Raw genomic sequence first — 22,991 nt, 5'->3', positions numbered from 1 at the left:
TTTAACTTTTTAAGAAACTGCCAAACTTATTTCCAGTGCAGCTGCACCATTTTAAACTCGTCCCAGCGATGTGTGGGGATTCCAGTTTCTCTTCCTCCTTACCAACACTTGCTACTGTCTTACTGTAGCCATTGTAGCGGGTATTTAGTAGTATATCATTGTGGTTTTTGTCTATGATATCTGGACCTATGATCCATTTCAGTTAAATTTTTGTGCAGTATGAGGTAAGACTCTTAGAGTTTTCGTTGCTCTATATACCTGACCTTGTGGCAATACTAAGATGTCTTAATTACTGGAGCTACATGGCAAATTTTGATAACAAGTATGTAAGTCCTCCAACTTCATTCTTCTTTTCAAATACTCTTTTGAATATTTTAAGGTCTTTACATTTCCATATAAATTTTAGGATCAACTTGTTCATTCTGACAAAAATGCCTCCTAAGATACTTACAAGGATTGGTTTGAATTTGTAGATTAATTTGGGGAGAATTGTGATCTTGACAAGAACTAGTCTCTAATCAATGAATATGAAATGTCCTTCCACTTATGTATACCTTTTAAATTTCTCTCAGCAATGTTTTATAAATTTCCATGTATAGGTTTTGCAAATGTTTTCCTGTATTTATCACTTTTATTCTTTTTTATGCTATTATAAATGAAATTTTTATTTCATGTTTGATTTATTTATTGCTAGTATATAGAAACATAATTTTGGAGTTTGATTTACTATCCTACAAAGTTGTTAAGCTAATCTATAACTTATAACATTTTCTACATACAGAATCTTGACATCTGTGAATAAAAACAGTCTATTTCTTCCTTGACAAACTGGATGCTCTTATTTTCCTATTTATAATTTATGTTTTCTTTATTTCACTAAGTAAAAAAACTCTACTATAATTTTGAATAGAAATGGCAAAAATGGATATCTTGGCCTTGTTCACAAACATAGGGGAAAAGCATCCAGTTCTGTATCATTATGTGTGATGTTATCCATGAGTTTTGTATAGGTGTTCTTTATTAGAATGATGAAGGCGTGCTTTTTTTCACTAGTTTGTTGAAGTTTTATCATTTATGAGTTTGATTTTTTTCAAATGCTTTTCCTCCATTTATTAAGATAATCGTGTGGTTTATGTTCCTTATTCTAATATGGCATATTGTTTTGATTTTTGAATGTTAAACCTACTTTGTAATCCTGAACCAAATCCTATTTGGCCATTGTGTATAATCCTTTTTGTATGTTGTTGCATTCTGTTTGCTAATATTTTCTTAAGGATATTTGAGTTTTTGTCCATGAGATATACTTATCCTCAGTTTTATCTTTGGTATATCTTTGCATTTGTATCAAGATTGACACTAGCCTCATACAATGAGTTAAAAAGTATTCCTTATTCTCCTATTTGTAAAAGAACTTGTGAAGGGTTTATATTACTACTTTAATTATTTGATAGAATTCACCAGAGAAGTTGTGTCCAGACTTTTCTCTGTTGGAAAAACTTGATTGCTACCTCAATTTCCTTGGTTTTTATACGTTTATTCAGATTTTCCAGTTATTCTACAGTCAGCTTTGGTAACTTGTGTCTCTGAAGGAATTTGTCAATTTTATCAAAGTTGCCTACTTTTTTGGCATGAAGTCATACACAATATTTTCTTATATTCCTTTCTAACCCTTGTAATGTTTATAGTATTAACAGTGATACCCCCTCTATCATTCCTGATTTTACAAATTTGCGTTTTGTTTTGTTTTAGATTTTTTGGGCAGTTTGTAAAGCTTTGTCAATTTTGTTGATCTTTTCAAATAATCAGTTCTGGTTTCATTAATTTTCTTTATTTTTTTGTTCCAAGTCCATTAACTTCCACTCTAATCTATTAATTCCATTCTTATGCTTGCTTTTGGTTTTAGTTTGCTGCCTGCTTCTAAAATCTTAAGGAGAAAACTTAGGTTATTAATGTAAGACCTTGATTCTTTCCTGACACAGGCATTTAAAACTATTTCTTTAATCTCTTCTTTCACTGCATCGCATAAATTTTGATATTAGGTTTTTATTCTTATTGAATTTGAAATATTTTCTTATCCTCTGCTGATTTCTTCTTGAACCCATTAGTTATTTAGGAATGTGTTGATAATTTCAAAATGTTTGTAAATATCCTGGAGTTGTTTCTGTTGTTGGATTCTAATTTAATTTTGTGGTTGAAGTACATGGTATGATTTAGATCATTTAAAATTTAGCATGATTATTTTATGGCTTAGCATGTGGTGTATCTAGGAGACATGTGTTACAGATACACATGTACACTTGAAAAAAAATTGTACTCTGCAGTCATTGAGTGGACTGTTCCATACATCTTCGTAAAGTCGACGGGATTGTTAGTATTGTTCAAGTCTTCTATATCTTAGCTAATTTTCAGTCTGGATATTCTAGCAATTACTGAAAATCGTGTATTGAATTCTCCAGCTACAGTTAATATTCTAATGGCACATTTTATTTTAATTCTATCAGTGTTTGTCTCATGAAATATCTGACTCTATTATTGGAGATACATACATATTTATAATTGTTTTATCATCTTGATATGTTAAACTTTCATCATTGAGATGTCCCTGTTCATATTAAATGATATTTTTTATCTTAAAATCTATTCTGATATCTGTAGCCATTGTACCTCTCTTATGGTTCCTATTTGCATGGTATCTTTTTATTTTGTCTTCTATCTCTTTATGTCTTTAAGTTGTGTTTCTTGTAGAAACCATGTAGCCTGAGCGTGCTTTTATATACCATCTGGTAGTCTTTGCTTTATGATTGGGGTGTTCAGTTTATATTCGTGTGATATGATTGCATGTACGTCTGTCATTTTACCATTTGTTTCCTACATGACTCCTGTGGTTTTTATTCTTGGTATTTACTGACAGGCTTCTTTGCTGTTAAACATTTCTTAAGTAATTTTTAAATTCTGTGTAAATTTTCTTTTTACTATTTTTGTGTTTTTTTAATGGGTGCTGTAGAGATTAAACTACAACTGTCATTACAGTCTACTGTAGATTAATGCTATCTTAATTACAGTAAAATATAAACATTTTATTCTAATATATTTCTTCCCTCCTTTGTGCTATTATTGTCATTGAAATATGTTTTAATTACAATAATACAATGTATCGTTTTTGAGACATGAAGAGAAGGAATTAGAAACATACCTTTTTTTAAATTTATGAATCCACATCCACATATTAACCATTTTTGATACTCTTCATTTCTTCCTTTGGTTTTGGGTTACTGTTTAACATAATTTGCTTTCAGCCTGAAATAATTCCTTTTGCATTTCTTATAAGGCAAGTATGGTTTCAATCAATCAATTCTCTCAGTCTTTCTCTAAGAATGTTTGAATTGTGCCTTCATTTTGGAATAATAGTTTTGCTGGGTATACAGCCAATGTTGAGCAAAGTTTCATGTCTTTCAGTACTTAAAATATGCCATCCCATTGCCTTTCGGCTGTCATTGTTTCTGATGAGAACTTAGCCATTAAGGTACAGTTTCTCCACTGTACATGATGAGGTTTGTTGTATGGTTTTTCCCCTTGCTGCTTTAAATATGTTTTTCTTTATTTTCAGCTTGCAACAATGTGTCTACAAAACATCTAGATGTAAACTATTTGTATTTATTCTCTTCCTATTTGTTGAAATTCTTGGATATTCAGGTTAATGATTTTGATAAAAATTTGAAAGTTTCTAGTCATTATTCAAATAGTTTTTCTTCTTTTTCTTTTCTTTTCTCTTCCACTTCACATATATAGGTTCACTCAATGTTATCCCACAGATTTCTAGAGCTCTGTTCATTTTTTAAATCAAGGCGATGTAAATTTGTTCCCAAATAAATTTATTTTAATAGACAAACAACACACAATATCTTAAAGAAGCAGAAGAACCACAGAGGCTGGTATCAGGACAAAACAAATTCACTCAGGAACAATATAAAACTGATCAGACAAACGAAAGTACCAGAAGACCCCGTATTTTAAAAAACCAAACACAGATGTGCTTCAATAAAATATTAGAGCTCAATTATATGTTAAATTACCAACCAAAGACAATTTGATATCTCAATAGGCAAAATACATACAGGATTTTAGCTTGTGTGAGGTTTTTTGGAGAGAACTCAGGAAGCAGAGCTTTGCTTTGTTTTGGATACTATTAGGTAGTGGGGGCACTCCATGATTGGTTATCTTGATAAATCTTATACAAAAAAGTAATAGGAGAGTGACCTTAAAGCTGTGATTGTTAAACAAATGTCAGTTACTCATATTATGACCAGGAGAGGAAAATGTTTGGCCATTTTTGTGGTTTGAGCAATTTTTATGTTTTTGTCTGCATTCAGAAAATATTACAGATTGGTCTTATTTTCTCTTGATCCATTATGGTCAGAGAGTGGCCTTGTCTAATGCTCATATCTTTTTTATGTTCAACAGGAGAACTTTACTACCTAGCTGTTGAGTACCAGGCCAGATCCTGGCAACACCATATCTAACAGTAACAGTCCAGTTCTCACATGCCAGGGGCTACTTTCTCTTTTTCAATGTGGTGAATCCAGGAATGCCACTCTTAAGGATGTGGGCTAGCAGGGCGGCGAGGTGGGCTGGAAGGCTCTCAGGTTCCCACTGACAAGAGAGGGTCTCAAAGGACTATGCAGGGGTGGGCATCCTGCAGTTGGTGGGATCACACTGGACATTTGTAAGGAAAACCCAATGTCAGGGGCATCAATGTGAAAAGAATCTCTCTTCAATCTAGAAGAATCCATACTGCTTAAGGTGATAGCTGTGGTCAAAAGAGGGCACAGCTCTGAGATCATTAATTTACTGAGTATTTTGATGATTCACTGGTACTAAATGGAGTCTCTTCCTCAGGTTTGAGCTTATACCTGACGTATATACCTTCCATTTCCAGAAGAGAAAGAAATCACAAGTTGAATCATTGTGGAGAGATGGTAGGAAATTCCTCCATTTCGATGTAAGGACCAAAGAGGCCCCCCAGCTGGAATGATGTCTTTTTGAAAGTGTTTGGTGAATGTTTCTGGAGATGGCCATCAAAGCTGAGCTGATGGTTTACTTTCTAAGGACCTTACTCAGGTGGCCACTTTCACTCTCTCTGCATAAATTATTTCTGCCCCCACCTCCCCATCCCCCGTAGGCGACAATAGAACTGCATGGGCTTTCTTATTAAGAGCACTATCATGGAATTTCTAATGTGGAATTTATAAGACCACTCAGTTTTGTGTAATTTCCCTTCTAATTACTGATTTTTTTCTTTGTATTTTTTATCTTTTCTGAAATTTTGATTATTTCATTTTTCTTTCTTTTTTTCTGTAGTTTTTTTTTTTTTTTTTTTTTAGTACATGCAGGATTTAAATAAAATATAATCTGGTAGTTTGTTTAAAATTATCTAGATTTCTCTTGTGATGTTGTTTATATTCTTCTTAGTCTGCTTTTGAGACACTTCATATCCTCTCTTTATAAAGAGTAGATATGTCAGGAATAAGAGAGCAATAATGTGCCCAGAATTTTTTCACTGTAAGACATGTCCGTGATGCTTCAAGGCCTTCTGTTGAAACAATGTCCCAAAGAGTTCATAATGACTAACAGAAATTCTTGCTTCGAAGAATCGCAGATGAAAAAAAGCAAAGGAAAAAAAACCCCACTGAAACTCTCTCTGCTTATTTGATAAAAGAACTGGTTGATACCAAAATTAGCCAGGCGTGGTGGTGGGTGCCTGTAGTCCCAGCTACTCGGGAGGCTGAGGCAGGAGAATGGCGTGAACCCAGGAGGCAGAGTTTGCAGTAAGCCAAGATGGCACCACTGCACTCCAGCCTGCTTCTTTCACTCTCACTCCTCCCAAATTTGCACATATGACTCATGAGGCAACACAAAGAGGTAACTGCACGTGCCTGAGGACTTTTCAGACTCTGCTTACCTTCTACAATCACCTGCTAATCCCAGTATCTATCCCATAAATCTTTCTAAATACTGCCTTAGAACCAACGCAGGGACAAGATGAGATTGACTCCTGTCTCTTTAGGGGTTGAATCTCAGTGTAAAGTTTTTATTTTCTTAAAAATCCATTGTCATAGTGTTGGCCTCCAGCGCACAGGGCAGCGACCCCCTTTAGGTTGATACCACTGTTTCCCTCCTATGGGTGATGTCATTTATCTTCACTGGGCTCTGCTATCTTCAGAGGTTCTTCTTTTGTGGATTTGCTTTCTGATTTTTCAAAGTTTCATGGCATCAGTTTCTTCTAGTGGTTAGGAGGCAAGACACCTTGTTGTGAAGGCCGTTTGTACACCCTCCTGGGGGCCAGAGCAAACCCTGCCAAGACACCAGCCATGTTTTTGAGGCTTCTCTTCCAAGCAGACACTGCAACCTCTCTGCAAGCATGTACAAACTACAGCATGTTTGTGGAAGCCTCACGTACTGATCCCAGAGTACCTGTATCTTCCTCAGTGTCAACTTCAAAACGACCTTTCTATGAAGCTTAGTTAGCTCTAATAGGATGCATGTCTCATCAACAAAGTGATTCAGAAAATGCAAGCAGTCATCTTCATCGCAGTCCTGTGGATTTCCAGGCCAAGGGGCCATATAGGGCAGGATTGACAGGTAGGCCAAAGCTCTGGGTAGGGAAGGTGGTGCCAAGCAGAAGGTTTGGAAATTGAGTGGAGGGTCTAGGACCATTGCAGCCAGGAACTGAGAAAGCCGGAGTTGGGACTCAGGGAGAGGGAAGCTGTAGACCAGAGACTGTAGTCTGAGCCTGAGACTCAGGGGAGGATGCGGTTGAGAACGTAGAGAGGGTGTCCTTGGGAGAGGACCTGGAAAATAAGCCTCCAAGAAAGGGCCCTGGAGCAGGAGCTGGAATCCAATTGACATACCATCACCCCATCCCTTCATGCCCAGCCTCTCTCTGCTGGGATCACCCCCTGGCAACCGGCCTTTTATGAAACCCCTTGGCCCGGCTGACAAATCCCCAGCTTCACTCCAGGTGGTCACAATCTGACCCTTGTGACCTCATGCTTCCCCACCCCCACTTGTGATTCCATTACGGGAAGTTCTTCTCCAGTGGCCCCTGATCCAGGGAGACCCACCCAGCGACAGCCCTTATCTCCCTCCACCCTTGCATCCTTCTCACCCATCTCACCACCATCTGCCCTGGAGATTCAGATGACCCAAATTTTGGAGAGAAACTAATTGAGTCTCATTTCCAGGACAGAGGGGTGAGCTGGGTCTGAAGAGCCAAGCAGAAAGGCTTCCCAATATTACTAGGTTGGGAGGGGTCAGAAACGTGTGGCTGCCCCAGCTGTTCTGACTCTGCCCCCACCTTTTGGCTCCACCTCCTTAAAGCACCTTCAGAGGTTCCCATGGTGCCAGTAAACAGATCTCCACTGCCTTGGCCATCTGCTGTGTTCACCCCACTTCTGATCTTGTTGGCCACTCAGGGACTGACAGCCCAGATGGGCAGCTATGATGAGCAGAAACAGGGAGGACTGGAGCCCCCAGGTGAGTGAAGTGGCTTGGCTTTAGGGAAGAGCAGCCTGGGGATGTGGGTATGGATGAAAGAGGCTCTGAGATTTGGGATCTGAACTTGGGGATCAAGGCAGCTGTTCTTTCTTTAATTTTTAGAAATTTTTTAGAAATTTAAAATAAATTTTCTTTTATTTTAAAGAAAAGCTGTTTTTCTTTAAAAAACATTTTTTCAATTTTTTAATAAAAATAAGAAAGAGCCTTATAAGAAAAGGTTCAGTACTGTAGTCTAGGCTCTCAAATTGATCAGTATAACTTAAGGTTTCTATGTCTGGTTACTTTTCCTATTTTAGTATAATAAAATAAAATATCTGACTCACTAGAGGAAATACAGAAAATGTGTACTCGAAGCAGGAAAAGAATTAATTAAAGAATCCCAGTGTAGCCATCACTCATCTTAAGAAACAGAGTAGTATTTACCTTAGCCTTCTTCTGTGGGCCCCCACACCCTGTATGAAAAAACTACCTCCTCGGTAGCCATTATGCTGAATTTTATGTTTATTAATCAATTGCTATTCTTTGTAGCTTGACTTCAACTTTCTGTACTCTTAAACAATATATTGAATAGTTTTGCATGTCCGTAAATTGTAAATACGGCTTTATATTATTCTCTGGGTCTTTTTTTGTGGTGCCGTATCTTGCTCCCGCTGATGCATCTCCTGAATATCTGTCATTCTCATCTATGTCTCTCCCTTTCTACCCTTCTTCTAGCCATTCTCATCACTTCCTTGATCTGTCTAAATTCTGCCCAGCAGTCCATGAAAATGGTGTGCTGATGACATATGTAAGGACTCTAACTCCCCTCAAGCAATCTGCTCACCTCAAAGGGTAAAACATTGGCTCACTCCTGATGTAATAAATGACACATAAGGTCACAATTCAATCATACTCTCCTTGGATACTACTTCTTATGTGAACATCAAACTTACACTCGCTTCCTACACACTAACGTATCTTGTATATTTGGAGTAAAAATTAGAGAAGTAAATACAGAGATTTGAAATATAAAACATTTTTAAATTACCATTTCAATCTCGCTGCTTGTTATTGTTCTGTTCAGGGTATCTAATTCTTCCTGTTGTAAGATAGGAGGGTTATAAGATTCCAAGGAGTTATCCACTTCCTCTAGGTTTTCTAGTTAATGCGCATGAAGGTGTTCATTGTAGCCTTGAATGATCTTTTGTATTTCTGTGATGTCAGTTGTAATATGTCCCATTTCATTTCTGATTGAGTTTATTTGAATTTTCTCTCTTCTTGGTTAATTTTGCTAGTGTTCAATCAATTTTATTTATCTATTTTATTAAGCTGGTTTCAAGAACAAGCTTTTTGTTTCATTTATCTTTTGTATTGTTTTTTGTTGTCGTTTCAATTTCATTTAGTGCGGCTAAATGTTTATTTTGTTTATTTCCTTTCTTTTGCTGGGTTTGGGTTTGCTTTGCTCTTGTTTCTCCAGTTCCTTGAGGTGTGAACTTAGGTTGTCTGTTTATGCTCTTCAGACTTTTTGATGTTGGCATTTAGAGCTATGAACTTTCCTCTTAGCACTGCCTTTGCTGTATCCCGGAGCTTTTGATAGGTTGTGTCACTATTTGCTTTCAATTTGAAGAATTTTTTAATTCCTATCTTGATTTCATAGTTGGCCCAATGATCATTTAGGAGCAGATTATTTAATTTCCATGTATTTGCATGGTTTTGAAGGTTGCTTTGGAGTGGATTTCCAGTTTTATTCCACTGTGGTCTGATAGAGTGCTTGATATAATTTCAATTCCCTTAAATGTATTGAGGCTCATTGTGTGGCCTATCATATGGTCTATCTTAGAGAAAGTTCCATATGTTGATGAATAGAATGTATATTCTGCAGTTGTTGGGTAGAATGTTCTATAAATACCTGTTGATTCCATTTGTTCTAGGGTATAGTTTAAATCCATTGATTCTTTGTTGAGTTTCTGTCTTGATAACCTGTCTAGTGTCATCAGTGGAGTATTGAAGTCGCTCACTGTTATTGTTTTGCTGTCTATTTCATTTGTTAGATCTAGTAGTAATTGTTTTATAAATTTGGGAGCTGCAGTTATAGGCATATATATTTAGGATTGTGATATTTTCCTGTTGAGCAAGGCCTTTTATCATTATGTAACGTCCCCCTTTGTCTTTCTTAACTGCTGTTGCTTTAAAGTTTCTTTTGTCTGATATAAGAATAGTTACTCTGGCTCACTTCTGGTCTCCATTTGCACAGAATGTTTTTCCTACCCCTTTACCTTAAGTTTATGTGAGTCCTTATGTGTTAGGTGAGTCTCTTGAAGGCAGCAGATAGCTGGAGAATTCTTATCCATTTTGCAATTCTGTATCTTTTAAGTGGAGCATTTAGGCCATCTAAATTAAATATTAGTATTGAGATGTGAGATACTATTCCATTCATAGTGCTATTTGTTGTACATATATGCAATTCTCATCAAAATACCACCATTATTTTTCACAAAACTACAAAACCAATTCTAAAATTTATGATAAGCAACTGCAGCAAAGTCTCAGGATACAAAATCAATGTGCAAAAATCACAAGCATTCTTATACACCAATAGCTGACAAATAGAGAGTCAAATCATGAGTGAACTCCCATTCATAATTGCTTCAAAGAAAATAAAATACCTAGGAATCCAACTTACAAGGGATGTGAAGGAACTCTTCAAGAAGAACTACAAACCACTGCTCAACAAAATAAAAGAGGACACAAACAAATGGAAGAATATTCCCTGCTCGTGGATAGGAAAAATCAATATTGTGAAAATTGCTGTACTGCCCAAGGTAATTTATAGATTCAATGCAATTCCCATCAAGCTACCAATGACTTTCTTCACAGAACTGGAAAAAGCTACTTTAAAGTTCATATGGAACCAAAAAAGAGCCTGCATTGCCAAGTCAATCCTAGGCCAAAAGAACAAAGCTGGAGGCATCACGCTACTTGATTTCAAACTATACTACAAGGTTACAGTAACCAAAACAGCATGGTACCGGTACCAAAACAGAGATATAGATCAATGGAACAAAACAGAACCCTCAGAAATAATACCACACATCTAAAACCATCTGATTTTTGACAAACCTGACAAAAACAAGAAATGGGGAAAGGATTCTCTATTTAATAAATGGTGCTGGGAAAATTGGCTAGCCATAAGTAGAAAGCTGAAACTGGATCCCTTCCTTACTCCTTATACAAAAATTAATTCAAGATGGATTAAAGACTTAAATGTTAGACCTAAAACCATAAAAACCCTAGAAGAAAACCTAGCCAATACCATTCAGGACATAGGCATGGGCAAGGACTTCATTTCTAAAACACCAAAAGCAATGGCAACAAAAGCCAAAATTGACAAATGGGATCTAATTAAACTAAAGAGTTTCTGCACAGCAAAAGAAACTACCATCAGAGTCAACAGGCAACCTGCAGAATGGGAAAAAATTTTTGCAATTTACTCATCTGACAAAGGGCTAATATCCAGAATCTATAAAGAACTCAAAAAAATTTACAAGAAAAAAACAACCCCATCAAAAATTGGGCAAAGGATATGAAAAGACACTTCTCAAAAGAAAACATTTATGCAACCAACAGACACATGAAAAAATGCTCATCATTACTGGCCATCAGAGAAATGTAAATCAAAACCACAATGAGATACTGTCTCACATCAGTTAGAATGGCAATCATTAAAATGTCAGGAAACAACAGGTGTTGGAGAGGATGTGGAGAAATAGGAACACTTTTACACCATTGGTGGGACTGTAAACTAGTTCAACCATTGTGGAAGACAGTGTGGCGAATTCCTCAAGGATCTAGAACTAGAAATACCATTTGACCCAGCCATCCCATTACTGGGTATATATCCAAGGGATTATAAATCATGCTGCTATAAAGACACATGCACATGTATGTTTGTTGCGGCACTATTCACAATAGCAAAGACTTGGAACCAACCAAACCCATCAATGATAGACCGGATTAAGAAAATGTGGCACATATATACCATGGAATACTATGCAGACGTAAAAAAGAATCAGTTTGTGTCCTTTGTAGGGACATGGATGCAGCTGGAAACCATCATTCTCAGCAAACTATCACAAGAACAGAAAACCAAACACCGCATGTTCTCACTCATAGGTGGGAATTGAACAATGAGATCACTTGGACACAGGAAGGGGAACATCACACACTGGGGCCTGTTGTCGGGTGGGGGGTGGTTAGCATTAGGAGATATACCTAATGTAAATGACGAGTTAATGGGTGCAGCACACCAACATGGCACATGTATACCTATGTAACAAACCTGCACGTTGTGCACATGTACCCTAGAACTTAAAGTATAATATTAATTAATTAATTAAAATTTATAAGGGAGCGAAAAAGAGCCTGCATAACCAAAGCAAGATTAAGCAAAAAGAACAAATCTGGAGACATCACATTACCTGATTTCAAACTGTACCATAAGGCCATAGTCACCAAAATATCATGGCACTGATATAAAGCTAGGCACATAGACCAATGGAACAGAATAGAGAACCCAGAAATAAACCGAAATACTTACAGGCAACTGATCTTTGACAGAGCAAACAAAGACATAAAGTGGGGAAAGGACACCCTATTCCACAAATGGTGCTGGGATAATTGGCAAGCCACATGTAGAATGAAACTGGATCATCAGCTCTTACCTTATACAAAAATGAACTCAAGATGGATCAAGGACTTAAATCTAAGACCTGAAACTATAAAAATTCCAGCAGACCACATCAGAAAAACTCTTCTAGACATTGGCTTAGGCAAGGATTTCATGACCGAGAACCAAAAAGTAAATGCAATATAAACAAAGATAAGCAACTGGGACTTGATTAAACTAAAGAGCTTTTGCATAGCAAAAGAACAGTCAGCAGAGTAAACAGAAAACTGACAGAGGGAGAGAAAATCTTCACAATCACTACATCTGACAAAGGACTAATATCCAGAATCTAAAATGAACTCAAACAAATTAGCAAGAAATAAACAAACAATCCCATCAAAAAGTGGGCTAAGGACTTGAATAGACAATTCTCAAAAGAAGACATACAAATGAGCAACAAACATATAAAAAATGCTCAACATCACTAATGATCAGGGAAATGCAAATCAAAACCACAATGTGATACTACTTCATTCCTCCAAGAATGACCATCATCAAAAAATAACAACAACAAAAAAAATAGATGTTGGCATGGATGCGATGAAAAGGGAACACTTCTATACTGCTTGTGGGAATGTAAACTAGTACAACCACTATGAAAAACAGTGTGGAGATTACTTAAGGAACTAAAAGTAGAACTACTATTTGATATATCTATCACACTACTGAGTACCTGGAAGAAAGGAAGTCATTATACAAAAACAAAAAAACTTGCTCATGCATGTTTATACTAGCACAATTAGCAATTGTAAAAACGTGGGACCAACCCAAATGCCCATCAATCAATGAGTGAATAAAAAAACTGTGGTGTATAGGTGTGTGTGTGTGTATATATATACACACACACACATACATATATATATGCTATAGTTTCTGTGGCACATAAACACCAACAATGGAATACTACTCAGCCATAAAAAGAAATGAATTAATGGTATCTGAAGCAACCTGAAAGAGATTGGAGACTATTATTCTCAGTGAAGTAACTCAGAATGGAAAACCAAACATTGTATGTTCTCACTCATAAGTGGGAGCTAAGCTATGAGGAAACAAAGGCATAAGAATGACACAATGGACTCTAGGAACTCAAGGGAAAAGGGTGGGAAGGGGGTGAGGGATAAAAGACTACTAATTGGCTGCATTGTATACTGCTGTCATGTGATAGGTGCACCAAAATCTCAGAAATCACCAATAAAAACTTACCCATGTAACCAAACATCACCTGTCCCCCATTAACCTATGGAAATAAAAAATTTTAAAAATAATAAATAAAACTGCTCTTCAGTAAGTCATGGTTCCATTAAAAGAATGTCTAGAAACCTCCTAAGGGAAACAAGCATAGGCCACTTGGAAGAACTTTCAAGAAGGAGAGCTGACACCAACTTCGTACACTGGCAGTACAAGGGACCCTCAGTAAGTGTCACCCTTCCTTATCATGTGTGCTAAATGCTAAATGTTTAAGACTTTGAGTCAGACAACTTCAAGCTTGGTGATCTCTGTCAACCTCATGGCTTTTCTAGAGGGTCAAATGAGAAAAGCAACAACAAGTTGGTGCATTTTTCAGGAGTCATGCACGTGCTGTTGTCTTCCCTCTCTCTTTAGGCTTTGATGATTTAGTCTTTACATTTACTGTAACACTTATCATGATCTGTTGTTTATCCAAGTTATTTAGGTTGATGCTTCTAAAGCTAACTGTATTAAGGACCATTTAAAAAATTTCCAGTCCTTTTCAAGTAAATACTTTCGTAAAAGAAAATTTTTTTAAAAGTACTGGAAGAGAAAATGCAAAACTTATACACGTTAGAAGTCAAAAGTGTTTGCTGATAAATTTAGAAAATGTAAAACTAAATTTAAATACATATATCAGAACAGATATATAGAAGAAAAATAATTTCAGAAACTGTACTCAGTGTTTGCTGAATATGTGCATTGGGGAATGAGTGTGGAAAAGAGCAACTCAAGCTGTATTTTTCCTCTCTTCTCTCAACACCAAAAATCAACACAGAAGACTTCTGCCACCAAACACGTGCAGGTTTTTCTCCATACCCCAAGCTAGCAATTGATTCTGCAGTGAAAACCACCTGGGTGTCTTCCAATTTCATTTAGTTCTGACACTGTCTACCTGGGGATGGCCTCAGAAATCACAGGTTGAGGGCTCAGTCCCACAAGAACACCCCCTTCTTCTAGCCAGTAGAAATCCCACACCTCCAGAACTTCTGACTGACTGGCTTCAATTTGTGGTTCCCGCAAACCCCTGTTTGAGTTTGGCTAATTTGCCAGAGCAGTTCACAGAACACAAGGAAATACTTATGTTAATCCATGTATAACAAAGGATATTTTAAAGGATCCAAATGAAAAGTCAGATGAAGAGATATATACTGTGAGGCCTGGAAGAGCACAGGAGCTCCTGTCCCCGTGGAGTTGGGGTGTGCCACCCTCCTGGCACATAGGTAAGTTCTCCTTCACCTGCCTGTCAGCCTCCACATGTTCAGCTCTCCAGAAACTCTACACACCCTGTCCTCTTAGGCATTCTATGAGGACTCCATTAGATAGGCATGATTGACAAATGTGTAGAAACGTGATTGGATCGGGGTATGATCTATAATATCTATTATAATGCTGATAGACTGAGTGGGGAAACTCAGCAGGGCCTGTCTATTCAGATTCTTTTTGGCATCTCCATGCAACATTCCTTCCTCCAGAGTAGAGTAGGATCCTTTCTTAAAGGAGGATCTTATGGCCCACAATCAGAGAGGTGGGGGAATATTAGAGAGGACAGGGAAGGTCAGAAAGAGAGATTATACTTTGAGGTTTGCTTCTGAAACTTAAAACACTCCAACATTACAAAAGAAGACTATGAAAGTTATGAACCGACAACCATGGATAAAAAAATACGTATATGTATATGTATATATATATGTGTATCTCACAAGTGGTTAATAAAGAAAATTGCTACTGTTGTTGTCACTTTCGTCCTTCAATAACTATATTTAAAGTAAAATTTCGACTGAAATAACAATTGAGTTTTTGAGCCACTTCAGCAATCTCATGACAATAGTTTTTAGCCTTAATCCAAGATGAAACAAGTGATGTGTTTTCAAAATGCATCTTCAATTCTTCAACAATAATCAGTTACATAATTTTCCTGTACAATTATAATTAAAAATAAATATCTTTAAATTTTTAATTGGTAATTAATATTTATACATATTTATGGAACAAGTGTGATATTTCTTACATGCATGGAATATGTAATGGTCCAGTCAGGGTCTTTAGGGTAACCATTACCTCAAGTCTTTGTGATATTCCATGTTTATCATTTCGAGTCTTCATGCTATTTTTGAAATAAGCAACAACACATTGTTAACTATAATCACTCTACTCTGCTATTGAACATTAGAACCTATTCCTTTTATCTAACTGCATGTTTGTGCTCATTAACCTCTGTTCATCTCCCTGCACCCTTGCCACACACACTCTTCTCAGCCTCTGGTATCAATCAATCTATTCACTACTTCCATGAGATTAATTTTTTTAGCTTCCATGTATATGCGATGACATGCAATATTTGTCTTTCTGTGCCTGGCCTATTTCACTTAACATAATGACCTCCAGTTCCATTCATGCTGCTGCAAATCACATGATTTATGTTTTTTATGGCTGAATTATATTCCTTTGTGTATAGACATTACATTTTCTTTATCCATTGGTTTACTGATAAACATTTAGGTTGATTCCATGTCTTTGTTATTGTGAATAATGCTGCAATAAACATGGGGGTGCAGATATCTTATTGAAATATGATTTTATTTCCTTTAGATAAGTACCCAGTAGTGCAATATCTGAATAATATGGGTAGATGTATTTTTAGTTTTCACTAATTTATATTTTCAGTAATATTGTATACAAGTTTTCTTTTCTCTACATCCTCAACAGCATCTGATATTTTTTGTCTTTTTAATAATACTCATTCTAACTGAGGTTAAGATGATATCTAAATTATCTTTCAATGAAAGGAATGAGATCTGGATACATGAATGTTAGTCATGGACCTTCTTTTGACATAAAACATCAAAATGTTATATAAATTTGTAAGGCTTTTGGTGATCAATTTTGGTAGATGTGCAATATCAAGCCCACCAACTACTCTATTAATATTTGTCATTAAGTCATGGAACTTTTCTGCAGAAACAGTATTCTTCCGAGCTTCTAACTTGGGATTTTGCTCTTCAACCTTATCAGTCATGGAAAAATATGTTGAATTTTTTCTTTGCAAAGCAATATTAAGATAATTGAAATGACTAAAGTATTAGACAAATGAGAAAGACTGGTTGTCCTATTCCATATTAGGTCAGTATCAAATTGGTTGCTTAACTTGGTAACACTGAGCTCATTCTATAGTTCAAATATTCTCCGCCAAACCTTTCCCCTCAATGAAAATGTACCTCCACATACATTACCAGTTGTTTTTAACCAGTTTCCCCATTATTGCCTACAAAAAATTTTGATTTAAAATTATTACCATTTATGTAATGCATATGTTCTACTATTTCTGTAGTCACAATGTTTAGTTCAACTAGATTTTTTGCTTTTTACAAATAACAAGAATTTCTCAATGAAGGAAACATTACATTGATTTATAACTTATCAAAAGCTTCTAAGTCTGGCTAATTGTTCCAGAACATGGCCCTACTGTGCTCAACAATTAATTACATAGCTCCTTCCATTTATAACTCACCACATGAATTTGACAACATTTCTCCTGCTCTGTATCCCATTCAATAAGGCAATTCCATTTGCTGTGACACAAATTGCACTAAAAGTTTTGAAACACTTGCTCTCAACCATTGTATTAATCATATCCCAGGCCAGTAGTTAAATATTCGCCATGTATCAGTGCTCCACAGACCACATCAGAGTTCATGCTGGTCCTAGGACAAGAGTCAAGCACACCCTGCTTTCACCAGCTGCTGGCAGGTGTCACTCAGGTAATGCACAGCTGAACAGAACCCAGTTCTCTCTCTTGACTGGGCCCCCATCAATACATTAGCTTCGAATGATGCTGTGAATCTCTCCCAGTACAAGGTCATAATCCTAACCCAGATGATTCCAAGATGGTACTTCTTTCCCCACCATGATAATCTTGCTGCAACATCCTTGACCATTCTCACCATTATTTCTATTTCCCCTCTTTAAGAACATGTGGGTACATCTGGATCCCATTCATGTCATATGCGAACTGAGGACAGCTTGAGGACATTCAGTGTCAAGCCCTCTCTTCTTATGCCTTTATCACTATGACATTTTCTCCTCCCAGGATCCCAAATGGGAAATAGGTCTTGAAAGGGATATCAGACACACATCTAACCATGCGTCTCACCATTACATCAGTCTTTGGTCACTGTAGGAGTACCATTGCCCATCACCATATTAAAAGTGGCCACATGCAGAGCCTTCCTTCCTTAGAGTCCATGCACACAAGAAAAGATACTTGCTCACAAATGTGTATAGCAGCACAATTGCAATTTCAAAAATGTAGAACCAACTCAAATGCCTATCAATCAACAAGCAGATAAAGATACTGTTTTATACATACACACACATATATATAATATATATGTAGTGATGAATACTACTAAGCCACAAAAAGGAATGAATTAATGGCATTCACAGCAAACTGGATGAGATTGGAGACTATTATTCTAAGTGAAGTAACTCAGAAATGGAAAACCAAACATCAGTTATGAGCTCCCACTCATAAATGGGAGCTAAGCTATGAGGATGCAAAGGCACAAGAATGATACAATGGACTTTGGGGACAGAAGGGGAAAGGATGGGACAGTGATGAGGGATAGAAGACTGCAAATTAGAAGATGCAGGCACCAAAATCTCACAAATGACCACTAAAGAACTTACTTGTGTAATCAAATACCACCTCTTCCCCAAAAACCTGTGGAAATAAAAAAATCTAAAAAGACATCCATTATTGTCATTTCATTCAATTGAATACCGTTTATATATATAATTTTGTATTTTAAGCAAGTTATGGAATCAATGATAACTTATTTATGTTTAGTTGTAAACTTGTTTATAAGTATATAAATCCAATATTGGAAACCTATAAGTATATTTACTATCTGAGCCTTCACAGAAAGCCATGGAGCCTTGCACTGGATGGTCCATTATAACTTCCATATTCTAGTTTTTCAAAATCCTTTTCTGCTGCCATTCTTACTAAGGGAAATTGAGTCAATGGCAGGAAAAAAAAAAAAAAAGTGAATTTTTACCATGATTGCAGAGATTTTCCTAAGGCAACTTTCCATTCCAGAAACTCCACTTGTGGTCATGGGAAAGGGTCTTTGCTCTGGCAGACTCCAGTCGCTCATTGGAAATGCTCCTTCAACAGGCTCCACATTAGCTCCCCTGGATTTTACAAGCTCAAACAATTAAATCATGGTGTCTCCGACAGTAAGCCAGCTTTTAAAATCAGTCCCGTAACTAATGCTGAGTGGAAAAAGAAGCTGAGCTCAGTAAACAGTATTTCTCACTCTTTGTTACGAACCATGTGTCCTTTCATTTTTTAATATTAATTATGTATGGCAATTGTTTTCTGTATTATAGATTATCGTGAAAGGCTCCAAGCTTTTAAGAAAAACATTTGAACATATAGCTGCCAAAAGCACTTTGAGATTAAAGTAGGGCTGGTGGAGATAGAGGTCCCTAAGCTCTCATTAAATGACAGCCTTTCAGAGCATTATCATTCTTCATCTTATGTCCTGGTCTAAGCAGTAGAGTCTCATCATGGGGAAGTTTATAAAAGATTAAATTTACAACACTTACGTCAGTGCCTATTATGGTGTTAGGCATATAGTAGACACTCATTAAATGTCTGTTGGATGAATGAGTGGTCTGTGATGGGTGCTTTCCATTGAATCTCAGCCGTCTGGAAATTTTAAATGTAAGAAATACTGCCATGGGCATTTGGTGATGAGCATCTGGACAACAGCATGAAAAAGTCCAGACACAAATGAGCAACAAGTTACCACACCTAAAGACCTGCACAGGGGCCACGGGGTGTGGGTCTGGAGGGCTGCAGGGATGCACAACAAATAATGAATGACTGGCTTCACTGGAGTCTTATTTATGCTCAATTGGTGACATTAGCTTCAGATAAATGATCTTGTCTTCTTTAACCCTGTGAGCAGCCCGAGTAAGTACTTGCTATATGAATTTTCTCATGGCTTTTGGTTTTCACTTGTCTTCAATTCCCTAACAAGGATTTAAATAGAATCAAGACATCCTTATATAAAACTTCTTGTATTGTAGTCAAAGGCACTTTCCGAGTTAACCAATAACTATTTTTTCCAAAAAAATGTTTAAGTAAAAGCTTGTTCGTGAATTTGCTATTTATTCCTCATTCTTGCTATTTGTTGCTTTTTATTTTGCTGTGAATATTTAATATTTACTGAAATACATTATGAATGATACAATGAAAATGTATTTACACATTATGCATCTTGAGAAATAAAACATTTTCAATCCATTCAAAGTCCCAAGTGGTCTTATCCTTGATTATATAGCTCTTTCTCCCAGCAAGAGATAACAACTACCTTGACTTTGGAGATTATAATTCCTATGTGTCTCTTTATACTTTTCTTCATATATATTCATCCCTTAAAATATATAGTATTGTTTACAAACTTATGGTCTTTATGTAACTGGTATCATAATTTATATATTCTTTTGCAAATTATTTCATTAATATTACATTTTTGAAGTTTAGCCTTACTGATACATGTGACTGTTGTATAGTATCTCATTGTATGAATATAACATATTTTCATCCATTTCACTGTTGATTAATATTTAGGTTCTTTGCACATTTTTATTCCTATTACAAACAACATTTTTATGAACATTCACATAGCAGTCTCCTTGTGGACACTGCAAGAGTTTCTCTAAAGTGGGAAATTAATAATTACAACATTTATACTACTACTACTGATACAATCTGAAACTTAGTAAAAGCTAAAAATATTATTACTAAGTATTTTACATATATTAAATCACTTTATCCTCACATCAATGCTATAAGACAGATAAAATTATTGCCACCATTTTACAGATATAGAAAACATAAGTGGGCAATTGCTGGATGATATGCAAATTTTAAATTTTACCAAATATAGCAAATCATTCTTCAGAGGTTTCAAACAGTTTCCACTCTCATTAGTGGTATATAAATATTACTATGTATTCTTGTAGCATTTGATCACATCAGGTTTTCAAAATCGGGTTTAAAAACATTTATAAAGACAAATAATATATATTCATGTATTATTTGTGTAAATGCTCAGAAAAGAGAGAAAGACAGAGATATCAGAATAAATTCTTTTTTAGGCATGGTGGAAAAGGAAGGTTGGGAGATGAAAACACAGTAAAATGCCCTTAAGAGAGTCCAAAACATTATTAATCACCTGGCGCATGCCTGTTCAAGGAGTGAAGACATACAACTACAAAGTCTTTGTTTTCTCAATGCTTAAGGGGTTACTGAACACCAATGGGGAAAGTCTGAATGAAAAATCTGAGGACAGAAAATCCCATCACCTCACTCAATGCTTTCCCAGCTTGAACATTATAATTTCTCAGTGAGTGTTGTGCTCTGAATACTTTCACATTTTCCTTTTAGTTGTGGGTCATAAAGGAGGAGTTTTTACCTCCTTTAGTTGGGAAATAGCACAGAGAAAACTCAGCACTTTTTTAAAAGCTAAAATGTTCACTTTTCTCCAGCACTTATTAATTTTCTTGCATGTCATATAAAAGGAAAGAATGTTTATTATGCACGCCTGACTGAGGGAGAGATATAGTGAAATTATGAACACAAGAGATTAAGGATCTTTACAACTATGGTCACCTCAAACGAAAATAAAACGTTCCAGCCAATGGAGACTGTGGGAAATGCCATTTTCCACTAACCAATATTAACACTTGAAGCACACAGGGACCTTAAAGTCCCACCAAATGAAAATTCCCACAGTGTGGGAAGTGGGCTTTATACCACAGGGACGGCTGATTCCCTCCTCATCAAAGACACCCTTTGTGTTCAGCAGATTTCAGAAACTCTGGCATTTCTGTAAGGGAGTTATGCAAACATGCTTGACTAAGTAAAAGGGTAAGACCGGTTTTGCAAAGAAATAAAAAATCAGGCCATAAAATTTTAAGATATGCTCACAGCAACAAAACTCTATTTTAGTCACACACCCTATGTTTTTATGGGAAATGCCTTTCCCCACTGAAAACTTAGAGGTACTATCACCTCTATAAACTACTACCTCCTAATCCTCAAAGGGAGAATTTAAGAACTCTGAACGTTCTGATCCTCTATTGAATTTTATGGAAGAAGCTTTACGAGACCATGAACCACCCTTTCTGATTCTCTAATTCTGGAGAAAATATCAACAGCAGCAACAAAAGATTCCTTCTTTTGTTTCTCAGTCCCACCAAGTTTGAAAAGGTCTCTGAGTTCTTCAAACATCATACTGGATTACTTAGCGGACAAAATTTAAAAGATAAGTAAATAAATAACTCTTCCTGGCATTTCAGTTATAAAGAGACACCCGGGTTTGGTATCACTGTGATTGGTTAAATCCCCTCAGCTCAGGGAGGGAATGTATTCTCTTCCTCTTTCGTAAAACAAAGAGAACATATTTCATGGTGAATGCTTGGTTATGGAGGGATCAGTTTCCAAGTGATGTAGTGATTATAAGCCAGTCCTTATTCCCCCATGAAACTACTCAAAAGTTGAAGTTTGCCACGATATTCCAATGAAAGAGAAGAAAAAAAGAAGAGTAGCTCATTTAGAAAACACACTTCCCTTTGTCTATGTCTTAATTAAGCCAGTGTGTCTATTCTCCATTAGGAGATCTGTGTCTGAGCTCTCCTAAATTACCTGAGATCTTAGACTGTAACATGTGACTCGAGAAGAGCCTGTTCCGTTAAAGACTGTGCGGGCTAACAGAACTTCAGCTCGTGATGTATTCAGAAGTCAATGTCTGAAGTCATTATATATTTTAGTACCAAAAAAATGATTTTGAGAAGCATACTATTATTCAAGAGTGTGTTTATCCTGTGATAAGTTTCTGGAAGCACTATTTGATACTTGTCTTATTTTTACATGGAGTGGGAGGTTGGGGTCCAGAGATAGACAAAAGAATAGGGAAGGAATGTGAAGTGCTAAAAACAAGGGAGAGAAAAAACAGAATCAATGAGAAAAACAACAATTGAACGGGTCTTAAAATGTCTCATTCCTCCCTAATAAATTAGCATATACAGGAAATCTCAATTGTTTTAAGGAGTAGGAAGGGTAGGGCATGAAGGGTGGATGGCTTAGCTTAGTCCATTTTCTGCTGTTGTAAAAGAGTACCAGACTGGATAATTTACAATGAACAGAAGCTTATTTGGCTCATGGTTCTGGAGGTTGGGAAAGCCGACATCTAGGGGCTACATAGTGAGGGTCTTCTTGCTGTGGCACAGCATGGCAGGAGGCAACACATGGTATGGGACAGAGAGAGAAAAAGGAGGCCAGACTGAGATAACTAACCCACTCCTGCAATAATAGCATTAACCCATTCATAGGGCCAAAGTTTTCATGATCTAATCACCTCCTAATGGTCCCACCTGTTAATTCCATCACAATGTCAGTTACATTTCAACATGAGTTTTGGAGGGGATA

General features: G+C 36.4%; 1 protein-coding gene and 1 long non-coding RNA gene across 5 annotated transcripts in view; one reads left to right on the top strand and one right to left on the bottom strand.

The window, feature by feature from the left end:
• Window positions 1-6,059: 6,059 nt before the first annotated feature.
• LOC117068445 lies at window positions 6,060-6,996 on the bottom strand. Its single transcript, XM_033185595.1, has one exon. It carries the CDS (start codon window positions 6,925-6,927, stop codon window positions 6,271-6,273), a length of 657 nt encoding a protein of 218 aa, XP_033041486.1. The 5' UTR covers window positions 6,928-6,996; the 3' UTR covers window positions 6,060-6,270.
• A 117-nt stretch (window positions 6,997-7,113) lies between these two features.
• The window catches only part of LOC117068447, a 41,509-nt gene continuing 25,631 nt past the window's right edge, over window positions 7,114-22,991 (top strand). For all 4 annotated transcript variants that reach the window (XR_004431123.1, XR_004431122.1, XR_004431121.1 and 1 more), the window contains exon 1: window positions 7,114-7,533. This is a non-coding gene — a long non-coding RNA (uncharacterized LOC117068447). The remainder of the gene's footprint in view (window positions 7,534-22,991) is intronic.

This window comes from Trachypithecus francoisi, unplaced genomic scaffold (genome assembly GCF_009764315.1).
Source record: "Trachypithecus francoisi isolate TF-2019V2 unplaced genomic scaffold, Tfra_2.0 Lachesis_group21, whole genome shotgun sequence".
Classification (NCBI taxonomy): Eukaryota; Metazoa; Chordata; class Mammalia; order Primates; family Cercopithecidae; genus Trachypithecus; species Trachypithecus francoisi.
Note: the sequence above shows the minus strand (reverse complement) of the source record. Positions and strands in the feature narration are given on the sequence as shown.